We start from the raw sequence: 24,794 nt of genomic DNA, 5'->3' as shown, positions 1-24,794 counted from the left end.
TACAAGTCCCTACTTTTTTCAATAAGTCTAAATGAATACATTAGTTTACAATATTAATATGATAAAATACCAGGTTATCACCGCAAAGAAGGAGTGGTATTTTAGAGTATACCTCAAACCTTACTCGACCTATATCCCCAGTCTGAATAAATGAAGCAGCATTCCTTTTTGTTTCAACAACATAGACTACGTTTAAAACATCATGAGGGTCCAAAACATGAAATACAAAAGGTCCAGAAACGACATAATAGCTTTCAAGGGCGGCCATTTCTGTAATGTCCAAAAATAGACGTCCCTGTCAAAGATTCAGAGATGTCAAGAAAGTGTGTGCCCTGATCAGCTGGTGCGCCTCTGTGCGCCTCTGTGCGCCTTGTCACCCTTCAACTCCAAACGACCCTCTTCTCAGCCCTTTAATGTATATATATATATATATATATATATATATATATATATATATATATATATATATATATATATATATATATATATATATATATATATATATATATATATATATATATATATATATATGTACAAGGGCTCATCCGCAGGTTCTCATAGAAAAAGTGGAAAGTGACGCACTGGTTTCAGTCCTACCATGTTCTGCCGTAGAGGAGGTTTGAGGTGACCATGTTACTGGTGTAATCTACAGCAGACGTGTCTATTTGGGCCATGTTGAGCTGACTGTGCAGTGAGGGGGGGCTGGGCGACATCTCTTCCAGCTCCAAAGCGTTCACCTGCTGCTGGCTTTGATGCTGGCTGAGGCTGTTGGTTGAGGAATTGAGGACGACTCCGGCTCCGTTCTGTTGTTGGTTCTGTTGGTGGGTCTGTTGCGCCTGTTGCTGACTCGGCGTCGGCGTGTTGGAGCCGTTCTGGCAAGGTTTGCCGTCCTTGACCAGCACGGGCACGGCGACGCGCCGCGGGGACTGCGCCTGCTGTTGCTGGCACAGGTTACCGTCCTGTTGCTGCTGCATCTGTTGCGCCGCCTTGTCCTTCGCCTGGCGCTTCATCTTGTACCGGTGATTCTGAAACCAGATTTTCACCTGCGTCGGCGTCAGGTGGATCATGCTGGCCAGGTGCTCCCTTTCCGGCGCCGACAGGTACTTCTGCTGCTTAAACCTCCTCTCCAGCTCGTAGACCTGAGCCTGCGAGAACAGGACGCGCCGCTTCCTCCTGGGCGCAGCGTGGAGCACTGGCATGGCTTTGCTGGCGTCCCCCATCCCTGTGAGACTCCCCATGCCAGCCATGTTCATACCTGTGGAAGGTCCCATGAATCTAGAAACTTAAAAATATACATACATATACGTGCGTTTTTAATAAACAGAAGAGGAGAACACTATTTCGCCTGAAGCATTTATTATTATTACTTTTTCGTTGTCTGTGTAATTTATTGAAATTGGATTAAACTCAAGCTTACACTAAATGGATGAATACATACGTAAATAAATAAATTAACAACAATAATAATAATAATAATAATAATAATAATAATAATAATAATAATAATAATAATAATAATAATAATAATAATAACGCATTTATATAGTAACTCGTGCCAAAAAAGAAATAAAGTCAGACTTGAAAGAATGATCTCCTTTTCAGTTTAACGTTGTGTAGTTTTCAATTAAAAATCTAGTCAAATATACTTTGCAGCATACGTTTCATGTGTTAATTTTAACAAATATGTAGAATAAACTAAATTTTGTAAAAAAGAGAGAGACAAAAAAAGACGAATCACGGCATATGTATGCTCTAATTCTTACAATTCCGTTTGCTTTTAGCTTAAAAAAGTAAATTCAATTTAAAAAAAAGAAGAAAAAAGAACTAAAAGAAACGAAGTGTTTAAAACGAAGAAGCGAACTTACTTGTGGAGTATCTTGGGTCGGGGTTGGTGCTGTACCAGCCTGTGGCTGCTGCACTATTCCGCATGCTTTCCTGGTACGACGGAAGGTCTCCCATGTTGCCAATGCCTCCATTGCAGTATCCCCCCATTGCGCTGTGGGAGAACTGGGAGACGCTGTGCGGCATGTGGTAAGTGGTGGCCACCGTGGCGTTGTGGCCCATGGAGTGCTGTTGCATGCCGGTCTGTGACACCTGAGGCTGTCGGTAGGCTCCAAGTGGAGAGGTTAGGTTCCCTGCGCCGTCCATGCCACCAAACTTCTTGTAGGTCTCCTCGATTGGACTCAAAATATCTGTCACTGAAAAAGGCGTTGTGTGTTTTGGGCTCAACGACATGATTCAGAAAGCAGGTAGATTTTTGTGTTGGAGCAGATCAACCGTGTTGTTGTATCGGCTCTCTCCTTGGTGGATGTCTACGTAAGAGAGTGCTTGTAGTGCGCCTGAGATCCTATTGATCGCCTTGGAGAAGGAGGCGAGCCCAGGGCGCTCTTAGCCCGGGTTTATTGGAGCCAGGAGCCAGGTTTACGACAAACACAGGGGGCGGAGCAAAACTCCTAAACCAGCAAACAATAGTCATTGACATTTCAGTGGAAATAATTCATGAAAATACACTTTGCCTTATATTAACTTGTATACATGAATCGAACAACGCGCAGATATGTCATCTTGTCCTTTCTGACAACTTTATACAGGTGAGAAAAGCTCATTGTGTTCTGTACACCATCTTATCTCACTAAATGTACCTGTTTTGCGTCAGTAGGGAATTCCTCTCTTTCTAGCAACTTTGAGAGCACTTTGAGCAGACACAAGGGCCACCGAGTATCATCAAAGAGCCACAATGAAGTTGTATGACCAGCTCATTTATACTTCTTAAGCATCATTTTACCCCCATCAGAAAGGGACAAGCCCAAATAAGCTCAAAATGACAAAATACTGAAAGGAAACGGAAATTGGAGATCCACATTTTGGGCTTGCATACGCCACATCAACTTTTAGGCATGGCAAGCTTTAATTAAAAAAAAAAAAAAAAAACGGTTCCGAGTGTGTTGCCGCGCAGAATTAAACATTCACTTCTCTCGGGTTTTAAATAATTTGGAGACATAACTGTTTTACACCTAAAATTCTTCGAAATGTCTCCTTAGACTTAAATGCACTTTGGAGACAATATTTTCAGCGTGAGACTCCTCGAGTCTGGTCAAGACGCGTAAATGGCACTTTGCAGTCTTGACCCGACATTGTAATCTCTGAGCAAACTGACTGGCGCCAGGGGGGGAAAGAGGAGCGACTCAACAAGGGGGGGTCAAAAAAGAAAAGAGCTTTACAAATTGTAATAATGAACAACCGGTTGATAAATCTTGCAATGACGTCCTGGTAAGTTGTTTTGAATCTATGATCCATTTCTAATGATATTTTACCATAATTGTGCCAATCGAAAATATTTGTTCTGATTTATGTTTGACAACTCAAAGAAGAAAAAGAAGGGATAAATGTAGAAGTTACTTTAATTATTATGATTATTATTTACTCGGAGCATGTATTGCTTCTTTTTTGCAGGAAGGAAGCACTTATTTGCATGACACCACTAATGTAATTTAGTGCGCCATGGCAGCAGCTAAACCCTAATTGAGCAAATGAAGATGTGACATGGTCAGCCATCAATTACAGCTACACGACGAGGACGACAGTCCTCGGCTTAGTTGATAACTCAAATGTTAATAAATCGTTGCTTTTATGCCAGCTCATCTTCCATTCTTTCCCTCTTCCATCTTCCCTCCAGATGTCCGGAAACCTTTGCGGATTTAAAGTCTATGTTGTTGTCGAGGGAAACAAAAACAGCGCGCATGTTTAGAAAGTCAACTGGAGAAACGCATCCGTCCTCAAACTATGTCCAGCATGACATTTAGCAGGTGGTACTCAGTTATTTCTACTTTTAAAAGTCCTTCTACCAAATACAAAACTGTTGGAATAATTATTATTTCGTGTTATGTATTTGCGCCACATATTCATACTTTTCCAGATGTCTGTGCGAATGGAAGATTGGGGGTTTCAGGGAGAAAATAAAGGTAGGCCTCGGCCCAGATCTCTAACATTATGTTAATGAGGCAAACCTCTCAACCTTGGATTACCGAGTCAGAGAGCAGGACCCGAGTGCACAAAAACCCTCCACATTAGGATACCATAAAAATCTGGAGCTAGTCGGCTGCGTCCAACGGTTATCAGGACTTATAGTCCACATTGTTATTTTGTAGGTCTGAGTTAACTTTCACATCCAGTGAATAGGCTATGTTGTGACCAAGGAACCGGGAGGCGGATGTTCGGACGTGTTGTGGACCAGTGAAGAAGGCCAAGGTTGGTTCGCACATCTTGGAATTCTACAAGGACAATCATTTTCAAATCAAATCTAAAAAAAAAAAAAAGTGCTTATCCGTTTTTATGAGATAAAATGTATTATGGTGTTACCAGACAAAAAGTAAACCAAAGATTCGGTCACATACCTTAACCTTCGCTGACCTTTGTGAGGTCGTCAGAACTTGGCTGTGGTGAAAAAAAAGAAAAGAAAAAAGAAAAAGAAAATAAATGTTTTTTACTCCTCTGCTAATGCACGAATAGCATGTTTTAGTTTTAGTCGTGTCCGTTTCCAAAATGATGCCCCTTCTTTATGAAATGTAATTTGATTACTTGCCGTGGATAGAATGGCACTTTTAACGTGAAAATAGAAGTCAGTTTAAATAAATAAATACATACAGAAATAATAATAATGAACAAAAAAGAAACTAGTAAGACAAGAGTATCTATATTTCTAAATACCAAAATAAATATCAAATGCTCATCTTCTTAAATAATTCGCATATTGTGCCTTATTTGCAGAAGTGCGATGAAGCGCCGTTTTTAGACATCGCCGACTTTCTAGATGGGAAGTGGATCAAGTTTTCCTGTACCTGTGAGATTTTAACTGTGTTGTAGAGTCCATGACAACCGTGTAGTTGGTTTACAGACAACCTTTTCCCGATATGATCACCCCCATCAGCTCACCACAGCAGATGGACCCGGTCGCCTGGTTATTAAGTGCTTTTCTTCATCTCGTCGATGCGAGTTCAATACCCTGAGAGATGTGGAGAGATGGCTGAAGGACCCGGGTCCTGACCTGCCGACTCAATCACACTGGCCGAGCAGAAAACACCACGATTTATGCACACTCGCAAGCCATAGCTTCAACTGAACTGTTAACCCATTTAGTCTCATGGAAGTGAAATTCACAAATATAAAACACTGGAAGTGGTTCACACATTTTCTTCACTGTCTTTTTCATCTTCCTTAAGTATAGATGAAGTCAACAAACACGCGTTGTGAACATGAGTATGATTTAACTGTGGAGTAAATCTATCCACGTTTCAGTTTTCATGCGTAATTTTACGCACGGCTGTGTTTTTCATTTTCCATGGGCCTATATGTTTCTTATATAAACTCAACTATCTAATATTTGTGTTCAGAGTTTTTGTTATTAGTAAATCACGTATTTATTTTGAGGAAATAAAGCGAATGGCGGTATCCCCACAAAGCAGCGAGATTTAAGAAATATAAAATAGTGCAGAGGTTAAGAATTGTGGTCACGCCCCCAATAAAGCTTCCTTTAACATTTTTCATTTACTGTCTAAGTTTCCAGGTGTTTATATATATATATATATATATATATATATATATATATATATATATATATATATATATATAGTCTATGAAATAGAAAACACAAAGCAATAAAAATAATCACGTGCATCTAAATAATAATGATTGCAATAATAATTATGATAACAACAATACACAATAATAATAATGAATAAAATATATCTTTGATAGTCTTTCTTTTATTGAACAGTGGACATAATTACGATTTTATTCCGCCTATATGACTTAAGTTTATTTGTTATACGTGACACAGAAAGGAACCACTTTGTAGCCTTAAAAACTGACAGTGAAACTAAGTCTAGCTCCATCAAATTATTATTTCCTTCATTCGTAAAAGTTAATCCCCATCCTTATTTTAGCCAACTTTGAGACTATATTGGTGTGGGAATTTGTGGAGGAAATTCCACACCTGCAGTCAGTGTAGTACCATTTAGATCAAATACTTTCTCTCCTCTTAAATTGCCGCACAGTGTGAGAGTAAAAAGCGGGCAGGTGCATATCTTTCAGCAGCACTACTTGAAACAGTGCGGTTCCTCAGCTAAGTAGGCTAAAGGTCCTCCCAAGTGGAGAAAGTATGTGACAGACCTCTTGAAGACCGTATTCTTCTGCAGGAGTTTGCATTCATTCACAATTAATGTCGCTTGATGGACGAAATGATGCTAATAGGGCGCAAAAAACAGAATGTGGGCTTTAATGGGATGCTGACCATAATCTGGCAGCTGCATGAGGGAAAATGGAGAACAGAAGAATTCAACATACTGTAACAGGATTAGAGTGTTGGAGTTTTTCTTAGCATGTAGTTCATTAAGTTGAGTGGAGTTGAAGCTATGCAGGACAGCCCAGGACAGCAACTCCAGTGGAGGTAAGGAAGAAGTCTCTTATAGGTGGCAGAAAATATCTTTTTTTCCTGTAAATATCTTCAGTTTTGCTTCACAACAACTTGCTTCTAACTTTCAGAAAGTCACAAAAATCAGGTTGTGAATCGTGTCATCTTTTTCCCTTCTGTGTCACATAGCTAAAAAAAAAAAAAAAGTTTCCAAGCTTCTCAAAGCAAGGACAACAGCACATCAAAGAAATAACCAACTTTTAAGCTTTAAAATCAGCATTACCGCTTGGAAAGTGAAGTGACATATTTGTAATGTAAACTTTTGGGGTTCGAAGGGATTTTAAATCTCAAGTGCCAACTGCTTTATTATCTTTTTCATGTCCTTGTCAGACAAATAGAGCATTAAGTCACACACTCATCAGCTGTCTCTGCCCCCAAAGCTAAAAAAAAAAACAAGTTAAAAATAATTAGCCTTGATTCTTCATTGAAGCAGTGGTTATTGATGAATAAGCCACCATTCTCCTTTAAGTTTGTTCACAAACCTAAATAGTGTTTCCGTTATCATGACCTGTTTCGGATGGATGCTTTAAGTCTCCTACTGCATTAATGCAAGAATAGGCGAACAAATACTAGATATAACCATTTAAATTCATCCTGTTGTTCTATCTTTTATCTATTATTTAAGTTTACAACAATTTGACTCCTGAAATTTAAGTCCCCTGCAGCTCCAGTGACCTCAGCATTGTTTCCCTGGTAACATTTTCAACACATCTTTTGTAACAATTAAAATGAATAGATAAATAAAAAGCATGCAGAATATCAATGCAAATGATGAAACGTGTATCAAAGTGTATAGTGTACTTGGACTGGGCGTTTGGTTGGTCCACTTCTCTGCTGCATTAATTGTGGCAGCAGGAAGGGCAGGTAAACAAAGCTGTTAGGGAGTGTAGCTGTGACTCAACCATGGCTCACTCCAGCTTTGTCACCCGGCTACTCCAATGACCAAACGCACCTGCCAATCTTTCTCTGTTTGCCCTTTAATGCATTGAGTTGTTGTGACACAATCAAGTCTGTTTCATATCCTGAAATTATGTTTTACATTTGTGGCTTTTTTTTTTTCATTTTTGAATATGAAAATTGAGTGTACTTCACTGCACAAGAAAACCAAGTATTGCCAAGTGTTTTAGCCTGAATGCTTGAATTATGTTATAAAAATGTTCTTCCTCTTTAATGATCAAGACAGTTTGTAATAAAGTGTCTGGCCTTTTTTCCCATAATTTTTGAACAATATATATTACTCAAAGTATTTTTATAAAACATGCAAAGTTGAAATAATGTCTTGTTTTAACTGTTATTATTTTAACTCAATCCTTTTAGAACATATTTTACACACATGCTGAGTTTTAAATGTTATTAATAAAACCAACCAAACAAACAAACTTTTCCAGATTCATTTAATAATTTTACTTGAGAAATTAATTTTGATTCCACATGAAAAGTATAGCCATAAATTGTTCATGCTGAGAATATTTTGATGTGGGATAAAAAGTGAAAATAACAGTCAGACACGGTTTAACTCCTGAAATGCATGCAAATACTGTAGTCAAAACTGGTGTCTGTGTTTCCTAACATCAGGCTAGACCAGAACGTTATTTTCTCCATGTTAACGGTCAGGAGATCCAGCTTCTAGTAAGATGTTTCAAAGCACTTTGAGTGCTGCATGTGGAGACAAATACTTTTTTTTTCTTTAATGGCTCCCCATCTCAAGGATGGAAATGTGAGCAGAAGTTGCAGTTCGGCTTTTTTAACCTGCCTGTTTGTCTCCACTTTGGGATGCTTCTATGCTGTAGGCCACATGGTAGCTAACCATTATTTAGTTGAATCCACATGAGCACATCACAAAACTACTTCAGTTTCTGAATGTTTTGATTCTGGGTGACAAAAGCATGCGCCATGACCTGGGATTTAAAATATAAAGTTAAATTTAACTTTCAGCGTTGAGTGAAAATAGATTAAAATGCTAATTTATCCTTATTTTTCTTCCTAGAGACTGAACATTGCTCATTTCAACAGCTACTTAAATAGATTAGAGTGATAAATGCACAGCTACAGTGAAATCAAATACTGCAATCAAAGTATTTATGTGATATAGATTTAATGTAAGGACAAGCACTTTTATATTGTTTGATGATACATTACTATACATGTAACACTCTTTCAGCAGAATTCTCTTCACATGTTATAATGTCAGAGATATCATTTTCTTTTTTGTATTTTATAAATATAATTATTTGGTTGGAATTTATATATGACTGCCTAAACTTATAAAAACCAAAGGAAAAAGACAAAAGAAGAGCAATAATAACAATAAAGACCTTCAATGTTCTGGGAAAACCTTTACAACTATTTCAATTATTAATCAGTGTATTTTAAGCCTGTGACCAACATATTTGTTATTATTATAATTATACATTTTTAATAGCAAAATAAGATTTGACATTCTGTATGTGGTGGTTCAGTGCCGAGGTTGACAAGCAAATCAGAACCAAAGATATTTCGGTGAAGAGACTAGTCTGAGATTAGTCTGTTAAATGTCCAGAAACTTCTTTTAACAACATGAATCAAATCGTCAGCTCACTGAAAAGTCTTTACTTATTTGAAAAGACATGTTACAATAAAAACTAGATCAAGAAAAAGGCTCAGTAGTACTGCTATATTACAGCTGTTCATTTGTTAAGTTTGGTGTACGTCATAGCCATGGCACTGGTCCTGAAGGTGTACACTAAATAAAAATCATATTGCAAACTGTAGTATTTTGCATACAGAAATATCTTCAAATCTTGCTATACACATCTGTGGCCATCTAAGGAACTACAGCAAGTCGATGTTCAGTGCCATGATTATAAAAAAAACACTGCATATTATTATTATTATTATGCTTTTTTTAAACTTTTTTTGCACAAACTTTGGAAGAGGAGCAGCGATTTGTACAGGAATAAAACAATTTCCACATTCAACCAAACTGAAATCTGTCATTAGTTGCAGCTTATAGTGCAGATCCCAAAATAGTAGAATTGTGTTATTAAATTAAATATAAAATTAAGTAAAAAGATAAGCAGAAATTGTGAGCTGTCCAAGATATAAATGAGGGTTAAACTCTTAGATCTCATTTATTTTGTGCCTGCTGCACATTTCAGTCATAGCTAAAAAAAAAAAAACAACAAAAAACTCTTGATATTGTTTGACAAATAATAACAATAATTTCCTCTGTGCATCAAAGATATAAGTATTCAAAATTAGAATTTCCTACACGGCGAAAATTAAAATAAAATGTAATGCTGATATTTGCATCATGGAATCTGTCTAACTTTGTTTTTGATGTTCAATCCATTTCCACTGTCTCAGAATCAATCTATTAGTTACTGCTTACTGATCAACATGTTCACCTTTGTTCTGTCATTATGTTCCTTCACCTTCAGGATCGTAAGCCGTTGTTTTAAATGGGAATTCACAAATACAAATTTCACAAATTCTTAAATAATTTGGAACTTTAAGACTCAAGCAATAAACATGCAGTTTATAAATAAACTGAATAGCCTTAAAACCCACCTTTAACCTTATGTTCACATATTTTGCTGCGGGTGGGATGTTGGATATGTAAAAATCTTTTCAAGTAGTGGCAAAATATGACAAATATAGCACAAGTATTGTCAAGATTTGTTATTCATGTGGAGGTTACATTTATTTGTGTCTGCTTCTTTGCATTGAGTGAGTGACTTTGTGCTGCTGTACAGTAATAACATGTCTCTCTGACTCCTGGCTAATGGCTCTCCTGTTTGTTGGTTTTGTCTCGTCCTGTTTCAGTGGCTCCTTTTGTCTGGAAGGATGTGAGCTCACTGTGCCTGACCATCTCTGAGGACGCTTGATGTCATCTTGTCTACCTGATCATTACACTACCTGCTCTTCTCCACAATGCTGCCCTCTTGCTGCTCCGACACTTGAAATGCTTGGCTGGCCTCTTCTCTGAAACCATCATGAAATTGTGTACAATAACGCTCCTCTCTCCTTCCCCCCAGCCGTCAGAGCAAGATTCCTCCACTTGGATGGGAACTGCTGCTGCTCAGCGGAGAGGGAAACAGATAAACTGTCTCCCCACTGCTCACCTCACACAGTTTTTACTTCTTTAATTGTTGAGGAGCAATTACTGCTGTGATGCAAATGTGAAGAAATGTCAGTCATGTATATATATATATATATATATATATATACACACAGTACAGACCAAAAGTTTGGACACACTTACCCATTTGTTTGAATGAGAAGGTGTGTCCAAACTTTTGGTCTGTACAGTATATACAGTATATATATATATATATATATATATATACATATATATATATATATATATATATATATATATATATATATATATATATATATATATATATATATATATATATATATATATATATATATATATTCAATTCAGTTCAATTCATACCATACTTTATTAAAGACACATCTTGAGAAGAGGTCCATGGTACCATAAAAAAATAAATAAATATACAGTGGAATATATATATATATATATATATATATATATATATATATATATATATATATATATATATATATATATATATATATATTCCTTCAAGGTCCTTCAAAAATATGTTTTCTCTCAGTTTTTGATTAAAAGTGGGATATATAACGTTTTAATGTAAAATATTTTTCACTTCTGTCAATAAATAAATATAATAAATTGAATTTTGTATTCATTTATTTGTTTTTTTAAGAACAGTCAACCTAACTTATCAACTCATGTACGTCGTAGAAACTGGGAGGAAGCCCACGTACCTGGAGAAAGCCGACTGGGCGATGGCAGCACTTTCAAACGCCACCGCACCAATGTCCTGCCATCTAATTCCCTTTATGCAATTAAAGGTGGAAAATATAAGGAAGAGACAAAATAATATAGATGGGTCATGTATCTGTTTTTTTTTTATTTTGAATGTTGACATACTGAGTTTGTCGATGTACATGTTTTGTTAAATAATTTTGGAAGCCCTTAGCCCACATGTAGAAATATTACTGAATTTAATTTAGCTGTTTAGGGTTCCAGCATTATCCATGATAGTAACGGCCAGTGTTGTTGTAAATAGTGATATGTGCAGTTCTCCTATGACAAGCTAAAACGTATAGATCATTGTTAAAAATGATGCCTACATGTTATCTAAATGATATCTCTTATAATCATCTGTTGTTTAAAAAAATAGAAGAATGTTTTTCTGAGCTAGGTGCAAGTCCATTTTATAAACATGTCAACTGGTTGAAATACTGGACTAAAGTATATTATAGGGAAATATTTTTTAATTTGCTCACATTTGAAGACTGTCTTTGAAGACTGGTTTTAGTTAAACTAAAGCCTATTTTTGCTGCCTGGTCTCATGTCAAGATGCATATCGTAATCGTACAGAATTAAGATTTTCAATTAAACAAAAATGACACACACACACTTTTCTATCCGTCTGTCTGTCTTATGTTGGCACATTTTTTTTTTTTTACTGCAACACACTTTACCACTAAAACATATCACACAGACATGACAGCAGTCCCCACACTACACACAGTGCACCTATCAATGTCCTGTCTACTAGTCTTGTTGTTTTGTGTTTCACTTTGTTGATTTTGGTCCTCTTTGTCAGGATATGCAATCCAAATGTTAACAAAATATGTTAGATTAGACTGTCGAAGAGGAGCAGTGAGAGACACACACTTACACACATTCACACACTTTAAGAAAACTCACATCTGCTGCAAGATTAAAATGCATATCTTTGCTAATATCAGAATAAGAATCAGAATCAGAATAAGAATCAGAATCAGAATCAGAAAAGGGTTTATTGCCAAGTTTGTTAAACACACACAAGGAATTTGTTGTGGTGATTGATGCAATACAATACAAATATAAAAGCAAATATATGAGATAAAATGTATAAAGTGTACAATATGAATATATATATACGCAGATGAGGAAAAGAAAATGACAATGACATTACAAAGGCAACAAGAAGAACAACAACAAACTATTTATATTTCCATTTCTCATGTTTTAAATGTTCTGTTTTGTGGTTTCTATTGAGTTTGAAATTATAGGTTTCAAATGTACTAAATACATGATTTATAAATATCATGTCTTGGCGACAGCCAAAGCTGTAAAAAAAAAAGTAATTTTAAAAATCACACAAAAAACATACATGATATAATTTAACTTTAAACAAATCTGCCATGGCATTAAATTCAATTTTAGTTCAGTTCATCTTTATTTGTTAGCACCCGCAAATATACATCTCAAAGACCAGTAGTAGAATTCAGTTAACCCAATTGATTCTATATTTTAATATTTATTAAACTGATTTAACACTGACTACTTGAACTGTACTGTAACCTGACTGACTAACGAGGAAACTCGACATCATGCATTAACTCTTTGTTTTGGTGGAATCCCCCGTCCTCAGCAAGCATGGGGCAGCAGAAGGAAAGAAAAGATCCCCAAAACTAATCAACAGGGCTGAAAAACCTCCAGCAGAATCAGACTCAGGGAGGACGACGTCTCCCTCGGTTGATGGTCTGAGGTGACAGGAGGGACAGGCCAGCAAACAGAGGGATTACTCAAGGGATATTTGCCTTTAAGACAGAAGAGAGCAATGTTAATTGTAATAATTATAAACGTAGATATGCAAGAAGAGAAGAACAGAAAGCTTGACAGAGATTGACAGTGTACCATAGAACAGCAGTCTAGACCTGCTTCGGCATAACCGAAATCCATTGAAAAGGTAGAGAAAGTAATACAATTGATCTTGTTAAGGTTCAAAGTTGTGCTGGTAAAAGGTGTCATTCATGTCGGTGTTACTTTGTCTGAGCGCTCACACAGCAACAGTAGAAGCCTTCCTCTGCAGGACAGCGGCTGCAGCAGCTGCTTAGAACATCACAGCATCTGGGGTGTTTACCTGGCCCTCCAAACTCCCCGTATACCAATGGGAGGCAAGCTCAGTCCACACAGCTCCCCCTCAACAACCCACAGGCCCCAAATGACCCACTCCTGACATCCCCACACCAGTCACTTTAGGACACCCTCAGGTGTTATTTGTTGACAGCCTGACTGGTCAGAACTGGTTTGGTGGCATGAAAGGGAGACCAACACAGTATTATGCAGGTGATTGTGATATCGTGGCTAAATGATGCAGATCATTAACAAACTACTTCAATAACATTTATGCATTCTCATAAACCTTGTAACGACATTCAGTAAAAAAGTTAGCACTTAAGTTGAAAGCATTATGTCTCACTGATATAACCATTCTTGCTTTTAAACATTTATTGTTTTCGAGACCTGCAGGAAACTGAAAAACATTGAAAATCTTCCTCCTGGTGAAATTCTTGTTCTAATAAAGCAGCTTCAGTCCTTCAACCTTTAGAGAGACAATGCTGTGATATTTTCTATGTACAAGCAGAGAATAATGTGGACGTACAAGTCATGTCAGCTATATCACAATACAACCTTTGTTGTGAAATTGATATATTTTGTACTGTGCCACCCTTTTAACACTCTTATTCACATGTTATACGCAAGCTAAACGTACTTAAGTGTTGATATTGACTCTTTTATGAAGCAGCCTGTTAAATTTGCAAATTACGCATTTGATATATGTTATATACTCTCCCCTTCATTTAAAAATATTTAATCAATGTGCCCTTCCTCCTCCACTGTAGTTGCAGTTCAGGTAAAGTCTTGTTTTCACTTCGAACACACACAGTTACACAGACACCTGCTCACTCACCTACGTACTCACCCCACAGTTTTGGGGGAGAGATAATCGCAGTAGCCTAGTCTTGATTTAATTTTAGAGATCTGGAATTGTTGCTGTTTGTGTCTCTGCCTGTTTGCGTTTCTGTCTGTTTGTTTTCTCTCTTGCAGATTCCAAAGGCTTGTGTGCCCATTGTGTGTTTTCCTGTGTTTCTCTCATTTCAGACTTGCAGCGGATGCCACCCCCCTACAATCCCCCCTCATGTTAAGGCTAAACATTATTACAACCCTACACGTATCAGCCCCTTGTAAAATCTTTGTTATGCGCATTTCAGACATGCTAAGAACACAAATTCATAGAAAGCAACACTCACCTTTTTTTAAAGACACAGGAGGATGTGTGAAAACATACTTCTCTGCAGGTTACATGACCAAAATAATAGTTCTTATCAGATGTCTGCTGTCCACTGTTTGCTTGTCCTACTCAAGAGCACCTCAGCAGAAAGGGCTGAGGAGGGGGTCTCCTGATTTTTCTGGTGCTTTCTACTCAACCAATACGCAATTAGCTTTTAGTAATAAGAAAATGTGCATGAATGAGTTTTTATTTATCCAAAACTGGTTTCACCTCTTCCAGTAACATATTACAACATGTTAGGGTACACGTATACACCAAATCCAGATCCAAGAACTATATTTGTCACATGATAGTACTGTCACAGCCTGGAACTGTATAATCATTCATCCTGGTATCAGATAGAAACACAGTTAAGACTGAGGATTACTATGGCTGAGGATTACTTTCTTTGTAACCACATTGGATTATCAAATAAAGAACTTGATCAATGTTGGGATAGTCCTACACCAAATCCACTATTTATTCACTACAGGATATTTGATGATGTTGAAAACAAGAATTTAGCGTGTCTATCTAATGTGCTGAATGATGGAATTGTAAAAGATGGGACGTCCATGTCACTTTCTAGGATTATAAACACGTGAATGTGTTGACTGGTTGTGCATGCTGCAGGGGCTTCTTGCGGCGAACCGACTTCTACTGCTACTGAATTACTATACATGTGTATTGTCTCTGACTTTGCTATAAATAATTGAGATTTGTTCAATGGGATATATAAACATGCAAAATAAAATAAAAAGTTAGCCAGAACTATATTTGTGCAAATAAAGATTGCTGGCGTTTATTTATGCTCTGCGTAACAATTTTATGACTATCATCTGTAAACTTACAGCATAAGATATAACTGCTGAAGCAACCAGATGTGGAAGTTTTAAATCATAGTCATGTCAGTTGTATTGATTTGTCCAAATCAGTGTGTTGTGATGTTTGATTTAATGAAACCCCAAAATACAAATAAAACACATTTTATTGTCAAGTGAACTCATTTTTATTAAAAGATCATATTTAAAAAAAAAACAAGTACATTTTTTTTTATCTCAAAGAAAATAAAGCAACATACACTGAGGAAGCTAAAGGGATGGACTTGGAAACGGTGAATAATACACATTTAAGCTTGGTAAGACATAACAGATAGAAGAATATGCTTTGTTCAAAGAATTAACACTACAGTTTCTGTTTGATCACTGTGTAGGATTTAAATTGCAAGGTCAGAAGAAAATGCTGTGAAGATGAGTTGTGGGACCTGGAGGTCGAGTGACGGCTGACATGTCAGAAATCTTGTTTGTGGTTAGCAAAAATGATTTTATTATAAGGTGGTACACAATGAATAAATACAAGAGCCATCATATGAGGAAATATCAGCTTTAGAAAGAAGTCTAAGAGTCTTTATATATATTTCATTAGAGAGATGGTGTATTTCTCTTTAAACTTTCAGACTACATAGATATAGACATTTTCTTTATTTTTCCAAGCAATTATCCTCTTCTAATCGTTCATAGGACTCTGTTTTCTTTGTGTGGATGAAAACACGATGAGCGCGTGGAATCTGCGGCTGATATTGTCTCCATCTCAAACATCACAAAGACTACAGAGACTGAATGGGAAAGATGTCACACTGAAGTCAGCTATTCTTGTTGAAAGGCTGTGCCCATTGAACAAAGACTTCAAGTGGAAATATAAACTTTTTTTTCATACTGAAACATAATATAAATTCACCACAGAGTACAAGTGCACAAACACATAACAGTCACAATTTGCCGCATGTACTTTGGATCCTCTTTAAACTTGGAATTAACTATACAATTTGAATTGGTAAAACTGCCTCATTGCTGCTTTTTGATTATCACGCTGATTGAAGCACGTCTGAAACAGATGACGGCTGCTTGTTATCGGGCTCAGAGCCCCAGGATGTATTTGCAGTGCTGGCATCTCAAGCACCTCGTGTTCATCCTCTGAAGAAGGTGAGACAATCCATTAAGTGAAAGGCATAAACACTCAACTCTGGGAACCTGATTGTTGGCGCAGCCTCGCATCCAGCCCACCTGACTGCAACGGACGGTGGGTTTTATGCAAGACAATTCAAGTCCTAGGATGGAACATTGAGAAAGAGAAAACAGACGGAAGTAAGATCAGATGGCAGCATGTATGTCATAGTTTTTAATCAGAGTTGGTGTTAAATATTCATTCTCATTCACTTTGGGCTTAAGTTGCAAGGGATACAAGTTGGCTTTATGTTGGTTGACTCAAAGTATTTTTGTAATAGCACAAAAAGAACCCAACATATTGTCTAAATAACTATCTAATGGAAATACAGATTTTTGCACCAGTGCCTTTAGGTCAGTGTTTGAATTAATCATAATTTGCATGAGGATCATAGGCAAAAATCTTGATCAATATATATATATATATATATATATATATATATATATATATATATATATATATATATATATATATATAATCAACATAAGCAATAGAATGTATTGTCAAGTGAATGTGATCATGAACAAATAGATATGAATAAATTAAATAAAAACTGAATTAGAGTGCAGACTTTCTTGTAGATGTGTATATAATGTGTGTGCAAACATGCAAAAAAAGAGGGTGGTTAAGACAAGAGTTCAGATCTCCCTGCTACTCTGTGACTGCCAGAGTTCATCAAAACGACAGCTTTGGGACAAAAATGGTTTCGTGTCGGGTTGTTTTTTGTACATAGAGCTCTGTAACTGGGGGGGCTGCAGTGTGTACAGAACAGTGTACGGTACAATATCCTATAATCATATTTTTCTAAGCACTGTAATTTTCAAACTACATGAAAATATTTTGTTGAATCAAATGTTAAGCCGAAGCAGGAGAACATAAACTGGAATTCTGTTCCACCCTCAGGAAAGCCCATTTTACACATAATGATCATCTGGTATGAACTGAATCTTTTGAGTGATAAATATCCTCGGTACAAGAACACTCAGCCTCAGATCTCTGACTATAATCTCTTATATCAATAAGTTAAAGTGTCTTGCGCGATCCAAATATATTTTGGTTACCACAACCTCAATCCATTTCATAATTACAGTTTCTTACCAAATAGCTTCACTTTTATACTACTCTGGCTGCAAAAGAATGTCTTTGTTATGTTGAACTAGAGCATCTCACACCGGTTCAGGTGGACCAAGTGACAGTAATAAAAGCAACAATTTCACCATCAGAATCAATCACTGATCAAACTTTGCAAATGATTCCATCAAATTAGGATAATGAGGTTCTGGGTTCATATACCAGGTCAGTGACCTTCGCCTTACACCTCAACCCAGTTAACTGTAATGGATAAATTGTCGCATGTATGTCTACTAATAAAACCAATGCTTGCACGGCAAAAAGAGTGGAAGAAAGCCGAATTGAAGAGTTCTACTTGAGACACATTTAGTTGTTAATAGCACTCAACAGCCTTTTTGTTTTAAATTGGCCGTGGCGTTCCTTTATCATTGTCTACCAGTGAATGGATGAGGCTTTTACCGTCAGAATATGTGTTAGTGAGCTATACCGTGTACATAAATGTGCAATGATGTTAGAGAGAGAATTCACAATTGACATCAGTTGTTTATCATAAGCCCAGTACTTAAAAATCACCAAAATAAAGAGACAGTATGAATGTTTGTAGTCCTTTATTTGATTCATCATACAGATGACGTATTTTATTTGTTTATTGCGTGGAATCTGGGACAGAGGAATGTGTCTAGAAAGGGAAAAAAAGAAAAAAGGTCTCTGAGCTCCCTACCATTACCACCCAGCCAGCCTCCTCATCTTTCTGCTCACTCTGCTGTTTTCGTAATCTTAACATTCAGCAAAGTCAAGAACCTTGACGCTCACTCCTTCTTCACAAAGATGACACTGAACTGGCTGTTATTCATCTGCTCCACTTAAAAAAAAAGAAAAACTACTTTAAACCTACTACTGCCACATTCTAAGAAAAGCACTATCAATGTCTTTCTCAACAAAGCTCTGCTCAAGCTTTTGTTTTGTGCAGAGAAAAGTGAACAGAAGGTGAAAGCACATCTATTTATCTGCATTAGATATATTTTTCAGAGACTGAATTACTGAAATATCGCAATACATTTCTGTATCTCAATTTGGGCAACTCATCTCTTCTTGTTAGCATGAAATAATCCAGATGCAGACTGTTTTCCTCCAAAAAGTGACCACAAAATGAACTATTTCATCCCATGACGAATGAAGCCGGAGGAAAACCAGATACATTTTCTCTCGGTTGTGTTTTATGCATGTGAAGCAACAAAACTGAATGCAGCTGATAATGAAATGAGGCACGAGTCATAACCTCAGAGTAAGTAGCTGGAAAACTAATTGTATAACCACTTATACAATGCTGTGATGTGGAGACGTGGGATTTATGCAAATTATTCAAATGAGCGTGTTAACAGCCGTGAAGAAGTGATATTGATACATTTAGGTAGAGGTGCACATTTAATATACTCGTACCTAACAGTCATGAATCTTTACATCACATACTTCATTTGGTTTGTTTTTTCTATTTATTTCTCAAACAGTTTAGACAAAAAGAGTCAAATAAACACTGAAAAGATGTTGTAAATGTAAAATACCACAAAAGAAGTGGCCTTTAGTATTAAGCAATATCTTAAATAAATCAGACATATTAAGTCTGCATTAAATCTGGAAATATCGCTTTATTTTGAAAATGCAACAAATCTTATGAATTGAGCTTCTGTTGTGAAATAAATAGAAAAGCTGTGGGCTGTTGTGGACATACTTTTTCATTTTTCTGTCATCATATACTCGGTTGGGACAAACTCCACTTTGAAGTGGACAAAAACCAACCTTTTTAATTCTATAAATGAACACAACACAACAGAAACTGAAAGGATGCTGCGTGGACACATCTTCTTCCTTTCAGCTCCGCTGTCAGATGCTGTCAGGCTGCAGCTCCTCTGCTGTTAGTTCAATTCACAGAGCCTAGTGCTTTTGTTAGTCAGCTTGGACCTCGCCGTGGATTTCCCTCATGCAGACAGGAAGCTGGTGTGCCCTGCACTCATGGATGGCCTCTCCCAGTTTGAGAAATCATGGATTGGTTGTATGAATCTGCCGTGGTTGACCCTTGCACCTTACCGCTTATATGCACACCCGTTGTTGATCTCAACAACATAAAGCTGTGTGTTTGTGTTTGCCTTTTATTTTTATTTTATTTTTTACCTTTACCTTGATTTTAATTGTATTCCATGTCCAATGTGTGCAACCCCTCCGATTCTTGATGTTCTGGTTGTGTTATTAATCTGGTTTGCTTTTTGTTACAAGTGGCCCAGTATTTACTCAGTCATTTACACAAAATTTAAAAGTAGTCATAAACTCTCGCAGTGAGAGCGTTCTCTTCTTCACTGAGCCACCTCCCCACCTTTTTGTTTTTTTCATCAGATCCAGCATCCATCCCCTGCTGCTAAATCTTCCTAACCCAACGAGGCCCCCTGCAGGTGCAGGCTCACGCTCACCGATGCCTGTTTTACAAGGTGCATAAAGATGGAGCCTTTTACTTTGACGTAATTTGACCCATGCTGCAGTGCTCTATACTCTTGCACTTAAAAAACAAACAAAAAAACATACTCCTGTAGGCTACTTGAAATCATGGTGGTATTGAGGCAGTTTCACCCTGGAAAAGTGATAGAGATGGAAGTGATACCAAAAAATTTTTTTAGCTCTTCATAAGTTTCCTTTCATAAGGAAGATCTCTATACCTTTTTATGACATTCTTGTTTCCTTAAGAGATAAATTAAGATTTTTTTTCAGTCTTATGATATAAATGACTCAATTGTTCATGTTGCCCGAGACACAGACCTGCAGTTTTCCTCGCAAGCAGTGGCTGAGAGAAGACTTCCTCTCTTTTCTTTAACAATCTTACTTCACCTCTATTGTTCACTTTCACTGAGGTGAACTAATCTGACCCATATTTGTCCGCCTATCCTATAGCGCCACACCGTGGAGGAACCTGGACTCTCTCCCTCTGCTAATCTCCCAGTTAATGTCAAAGTGAATTGCAAACAGCACTAATTGCCCGCGGAATGTTTACGTCCTTGCTGCCTTGTTTTGAAGAGCGATATGATTACGCTCTCAAGATCCTTAACAATGTCATAAACCGCAATCATGCACTTAAAAGACAGTCGGGCTTACTGCGATGTGCGTTCATTAAAGAGTAAAAAAAAAATAATGAAAGAAAGAAAAGCGTCATTTTCAGCTATAAGAGTTTAGCTCCTGCCATTTGCAGCGATGGCATCAGATGAAGTTTGCAGGTAAAAGCTGCTCGGACGCATCTGAAGGTCTTTGCTTCCATCTTGTGGCAGTCTGGCGCAACAATCTCGGCTCAGCCTCTTCCTCCCCTCCATCACTCCCTCTCCCTTTAATATCAGCACCGTGGCGAATCTAATCTGGATCTTCTTTAGGGCAATAAAACCCAGATAGCTTCCTTAAAATGAAAAGCAGCGCTTATTATAGCTTTGAAATCCTCGTTTATTTGGCGATGTGCATGATAGAAAAATGATTCATGTCGAGGTTCAAATGGGCAGGATGACGAAGATCCACTGTGTCCCAAGTGCATATTTCCTCAAGTATTGTATTCCAAGGTATATAATAGCGTTATCCACGCAGGTTGAACTATGCAGCAAGCCGGGATGCTTGTTTCAACGTCACACTTCTTTATCCCTTCATGCAGCCAAAAGCAATTTCCGACAAATCTAACCCTGCTGCAAAGCTGCCAGAAGAATAGTGTTATTTTCTGGCGGGTTAATGACAATAGCAGGGTGCAAGGCAAATGATGCTCAGCCTAAAGGGTTGGCAAAAAAAAGGCTTTTACGCAGCTAAAGTTTAAATTTTGTCTCACTTCTGAGGTGAATAAGGCAAAACCTGACGGGTGAAAACGAACTGCATTATTTTCAAATTTGCAAGAAAAGTGTCAGTTGGCTCTCTGTTATTAGAATCTGGATTTGGGTATTGCAGGGGAAAAATTACTCAACGGTGTCAAAAATATAAATATTTGATTTAGATCAGTTTTGAGCCCTATCCTTATGATAATTTTGAATTTTTCCACAGACTGTGGGCATTCCTCAAAACACCTGCCATAATTAGATCTGTTCCCTTGGAAAACTTCAGCACCTTTCAGATTACTTGATGGCAATAAAAACCACAATGCAATATTAAAACAAAAAAAAAAGCTGTGGAATTTACCTCCAAACATATATGGCTTTACCTGCACTTGCCACCTCCACGACACGGCGTCATAGAAGCGAGTGGAATGCAGGATTCCGACATATAATAGATAATTAGTCAAGGTCGTCCTGTTTCACACCATATGGAAGTTATTAATAGTGGAAATAGTGTAAAATATTTTCCATTAGTTCATTTTAGACGCATGCCCACGCATACCAGCGGGAACTCAAAGCAAACAAGGAAGAACACTGTCTGGAATTAAAAATAGTTTTTGCGCTCTGACGAGCCACTTTTTTTTTTTTTTTGGTCAGACAATAATCAGCCTTTCACTGCGGGGAAAGAGGGGATAGAGGGAATAGAGAAATGAGAAGGCTGTTGTTGGCATAGCTTTATCAAGGAAGAAGGACTGCCTGTTATGTGTGAATGGGGCTTCTTTTTTTTGGCCAGAATAGATATAGCACGAATTTTTAATTCGTTTTTCTTAGAGAGACAACAAAGCTTTATTTGAAAGCTTGATACAATTTGGGGTTTGTAAGAGATCCTTTTCTCCTTTTCCGAGCCCAGCTGCCCATATGGGACACAACGTGTGCAGCAAAGATCACAATGGCACCAAGTGACAGGCAGGACAAAAAGCCCAAGGATACATCTCCCTGACTCTGAACAGCACCAAGAAAGTCTGTCTATCTGCGCTGTCTGCATCTCCACTCCTGCTGCTCGTTAACATGCACGCCTCTAACATCCAGCAAAACTGGCTCCGGGCTTTTGTCCATGCGTTGCCTTGTGTACTATATTATGCAGTGATGGAGTCAAAACAAAAACCGCCAAGAAAGGACAAGGAAGAGAAAGAAGTCAGCACGTTTCTTCTGCATATGACTTTTTTTTTTTTTTTACATTATGTTATTGTTCCGGTGTTACGTGCTGCGTTTGTATTAAAAGGAATCTCTAAATTCCAACTACAGAAAGCACCACTTTTTTATGATTTCACGTAAGAATTCTCTCTTATTTTGTCTTTACGTTATCGTTTTCTATTATAACTGTGATATAAACGTTAATTGGCTAATTAATTGTCGATGCTGATGTTAAGTATTTTTTTTCAGTTGTTAAAAATCCAATTAACTAAAAAAAAAAAAGAAAAGAAAAAGAAAGAAAGAACAGGACTAAGTTGTTGATTTATTTGACCTACAAGCTCAACCAGTTTTGTGCCAGAAAGCATTCCTGTCAGCGACAAATTAAGTCTGTGTCGTCCACAAAAGCAGTAGCCCCCTGAGACTCAATTCTGTAAATAATTAGCAAATCTGCCCAATTTAGCTGTTTGTTCGGTGATGATAGGGGCGACTCTAACATCTGCTGTGAGAATTTTGTCCCGGGACAAACAAAATGTATAGATTTTTCTAGGAGGTTATCATATTTACCCAAGATATTGACGGAGTCAGATAATCCGCGCTGCGCTCCGCGGATCACAGGAGAGACCTTTGTGCTTGTTTTAGTCCCACAGAAAAAAAGCAAACGGCCTAATGAAGTATAATATATTTTAATTCGGGGCGTGATATTGTTATAAAATCAAGTAAAAGTAACTTTATCAGGCGGTTAAACATCTTGTTGAGCCGCGCGTATTTTTAGTGGCGCGGCTGCTTGTGGTTAAACAAAGACGCGTGGTGAGTCATTGGCGGCTCTATTTGCAATTTAGCGCATAATAAGATAACAAAACATTTATTGCATTAAACGATGCTTTTTCTCCACAGTGCACTTTACGCCCAATCCCGGCAGCAGTCGGGGATGCTGACAAAACGGAGTGCTTTTGACTCAAAAGCTTCTTATGTTGAAGAAGCCCACTTATATTAAGTGAGTGGATTTTAGTCCTATTTCTCAAGTGACTTTAGGCTCTTTATTAGCGAGGTGTTCGGACTGAGAAAAATATTCCCCGGATTAAATTCGACAAAAAAAGAAAAGGACTGAAGTGCGCTGGAGATTTATTCCCATGGTCAACTCCATGCGCAACAATACAATGGTCTTTGCCTTTCCTTGAGGTGTTGAGCGACTTCTTTTCAAATCAAATCGATAGGACACTTATAAACCAAAGCCTCGTTTCAGAAACACATTATTTTATTTAAAAATCTTATTTAAAATGAGGATGATTAGTCATCACCGCGCGACTACAGTTTACTTTACATATGTGACATGTTTTCCCCCAAAATTTCCTTCCAAACTTTTTAAAATGTGGAAATAGATCCCATATAGCCCGATTGTAATACTTCCGGTCTTCAAATCACCTGCCACAAAATATTTACAATAAAGAAAAACAAAGGGGAAAAAGGCTGAAAACTTGCCAGTTTTTATTCATGGCCATAAATATTTTTTTCGGTCCATAAAAGAAGAAACAAATTAAAATTTCTATAATATAAAGTGGTTCGTACGTGCTGATAATAACACGAAGGGACAAAATAAAAATAAAAAATAAAAAAAGAAGAGGAAAACATCTCTACAAGCAACACACAACATACTTTACAAAAAAATCACAAGAAGAGCATTGACATTCTCAATAAAATCTATAAGGGAGAGGTTTGGACCCAGTTCTCTTAACGAAAACATGTAAACACGGCGCACACATGAGCCCCGAATAAAAATGGTAGTATATATATGAGTCAAGCTGCAAAAATGAAAAGTCTTTTTGTTTTTGTATTTTATTTCATTTTTTTTTCTTTGTGGTGAAATTCCCTATAATCGCACCTCCGCAGCCAAGTCTCTACAATTTCTCTCACCAAGTCCACTGTTGCGTTTGCACCAAGTGATGTGCTGAGGGGAACTGCGGCGTGGCCGCGGCGCTGTACTGCGCGTTATACTGCATGTGTTGGAGCGACTGGGCGCTATATGCCGAGAAGGGGATCCCGGCCTGAAAAGTGGCCGCCAAGTCCTGAGCTTTAAGAGTGTGACAAGGCTTT

The 24,794-nt window shown here is 37.4% G+C and overlaps 2 protein-coding genes across 6 annotated transcripts in view; both read right to left on the bottom strand.

Moving 5' to 3' along the window:
* Nucleotides 1–583: 583 nt before the first annotated feature.
* nkx2.4a (NK2 homeobox 4a) lies at nucleotides 584–2,305 on the bottom strand. 2 transcript variants are annotated; one of them, XM_061743685.1, is made up of 2 exons: nucleotides 1,866–2,305; nucleotides 584–1,282 (listed from the first exon to the last, which is right to left on the bottom strand). In XM_061743685.1, exons 1-2 carry the CDS (start codon nucleotides 2,233–2,235, stop codon nucleotides 594–596), a joined length of 1,059 nt encoding a protein of 352 aa, XP_061599669.1. In that variant the 5' UTR covers nucleotides 2,236–2,305; the 3' UTR covers nucleotides 584–593. The 2 variants fall into 2 exon arrangements, with proteins under 2 accessions (XP_061599669.1, XP_061599670.1); XM_061743686.1 differs by having other exon boundaries at nucleotides 584–1,255.
* A 13,383-nt stretch (nucleotides 2,306–15,688) lies between these two features.
* The window catches only part of nkx2.2a (NK2 homeobox 2a), a 16,396-nt gene continuing 7,290 nt past the window's right edge, over nucleotides 15,689–24,794 (bottom strand). For 3 of the 4 annotated variants that reach the window (XM_061743501.1, XM_061743502.1, XM_061743503.1), the window contains one exon: nucleotides 23,858–24,794. This exon is cut by the window's right edge. In XM_061743501.1, coding sequence (XP_061599485.1) covers nucleotides 24,611–24,794 — 184 coding nt within the window. In that variant the 3' untranslated portion in view covers nucleotides 23,858–24,610. Of the gene's footprint in view, nucleotides 16,718–23,857 lie in introns of those variants that run through there. The other variant, XM_061743504.1, reaches the window with a different exon arrangement.

The sequence above is a fragment of the Cololabis saira genome, chromosome 16, assembly GCF_033807715.1.
Source record: "Cololabis saira isolate AMF1-May2022 chromosome 16, fColSai1.1, whole genome shotgun sequence".
NCBI classification, from domain to species: Eukaryota; Metazoa; Chordata; class Actinopteri; order Beloniformes; family Belonidae; genus Cololabis; species Cololabis saira.
Note: the sequence above shows the minus strand (reverse complement) of the source record. Positions and strands in the feature narration are given on the sequence as shown.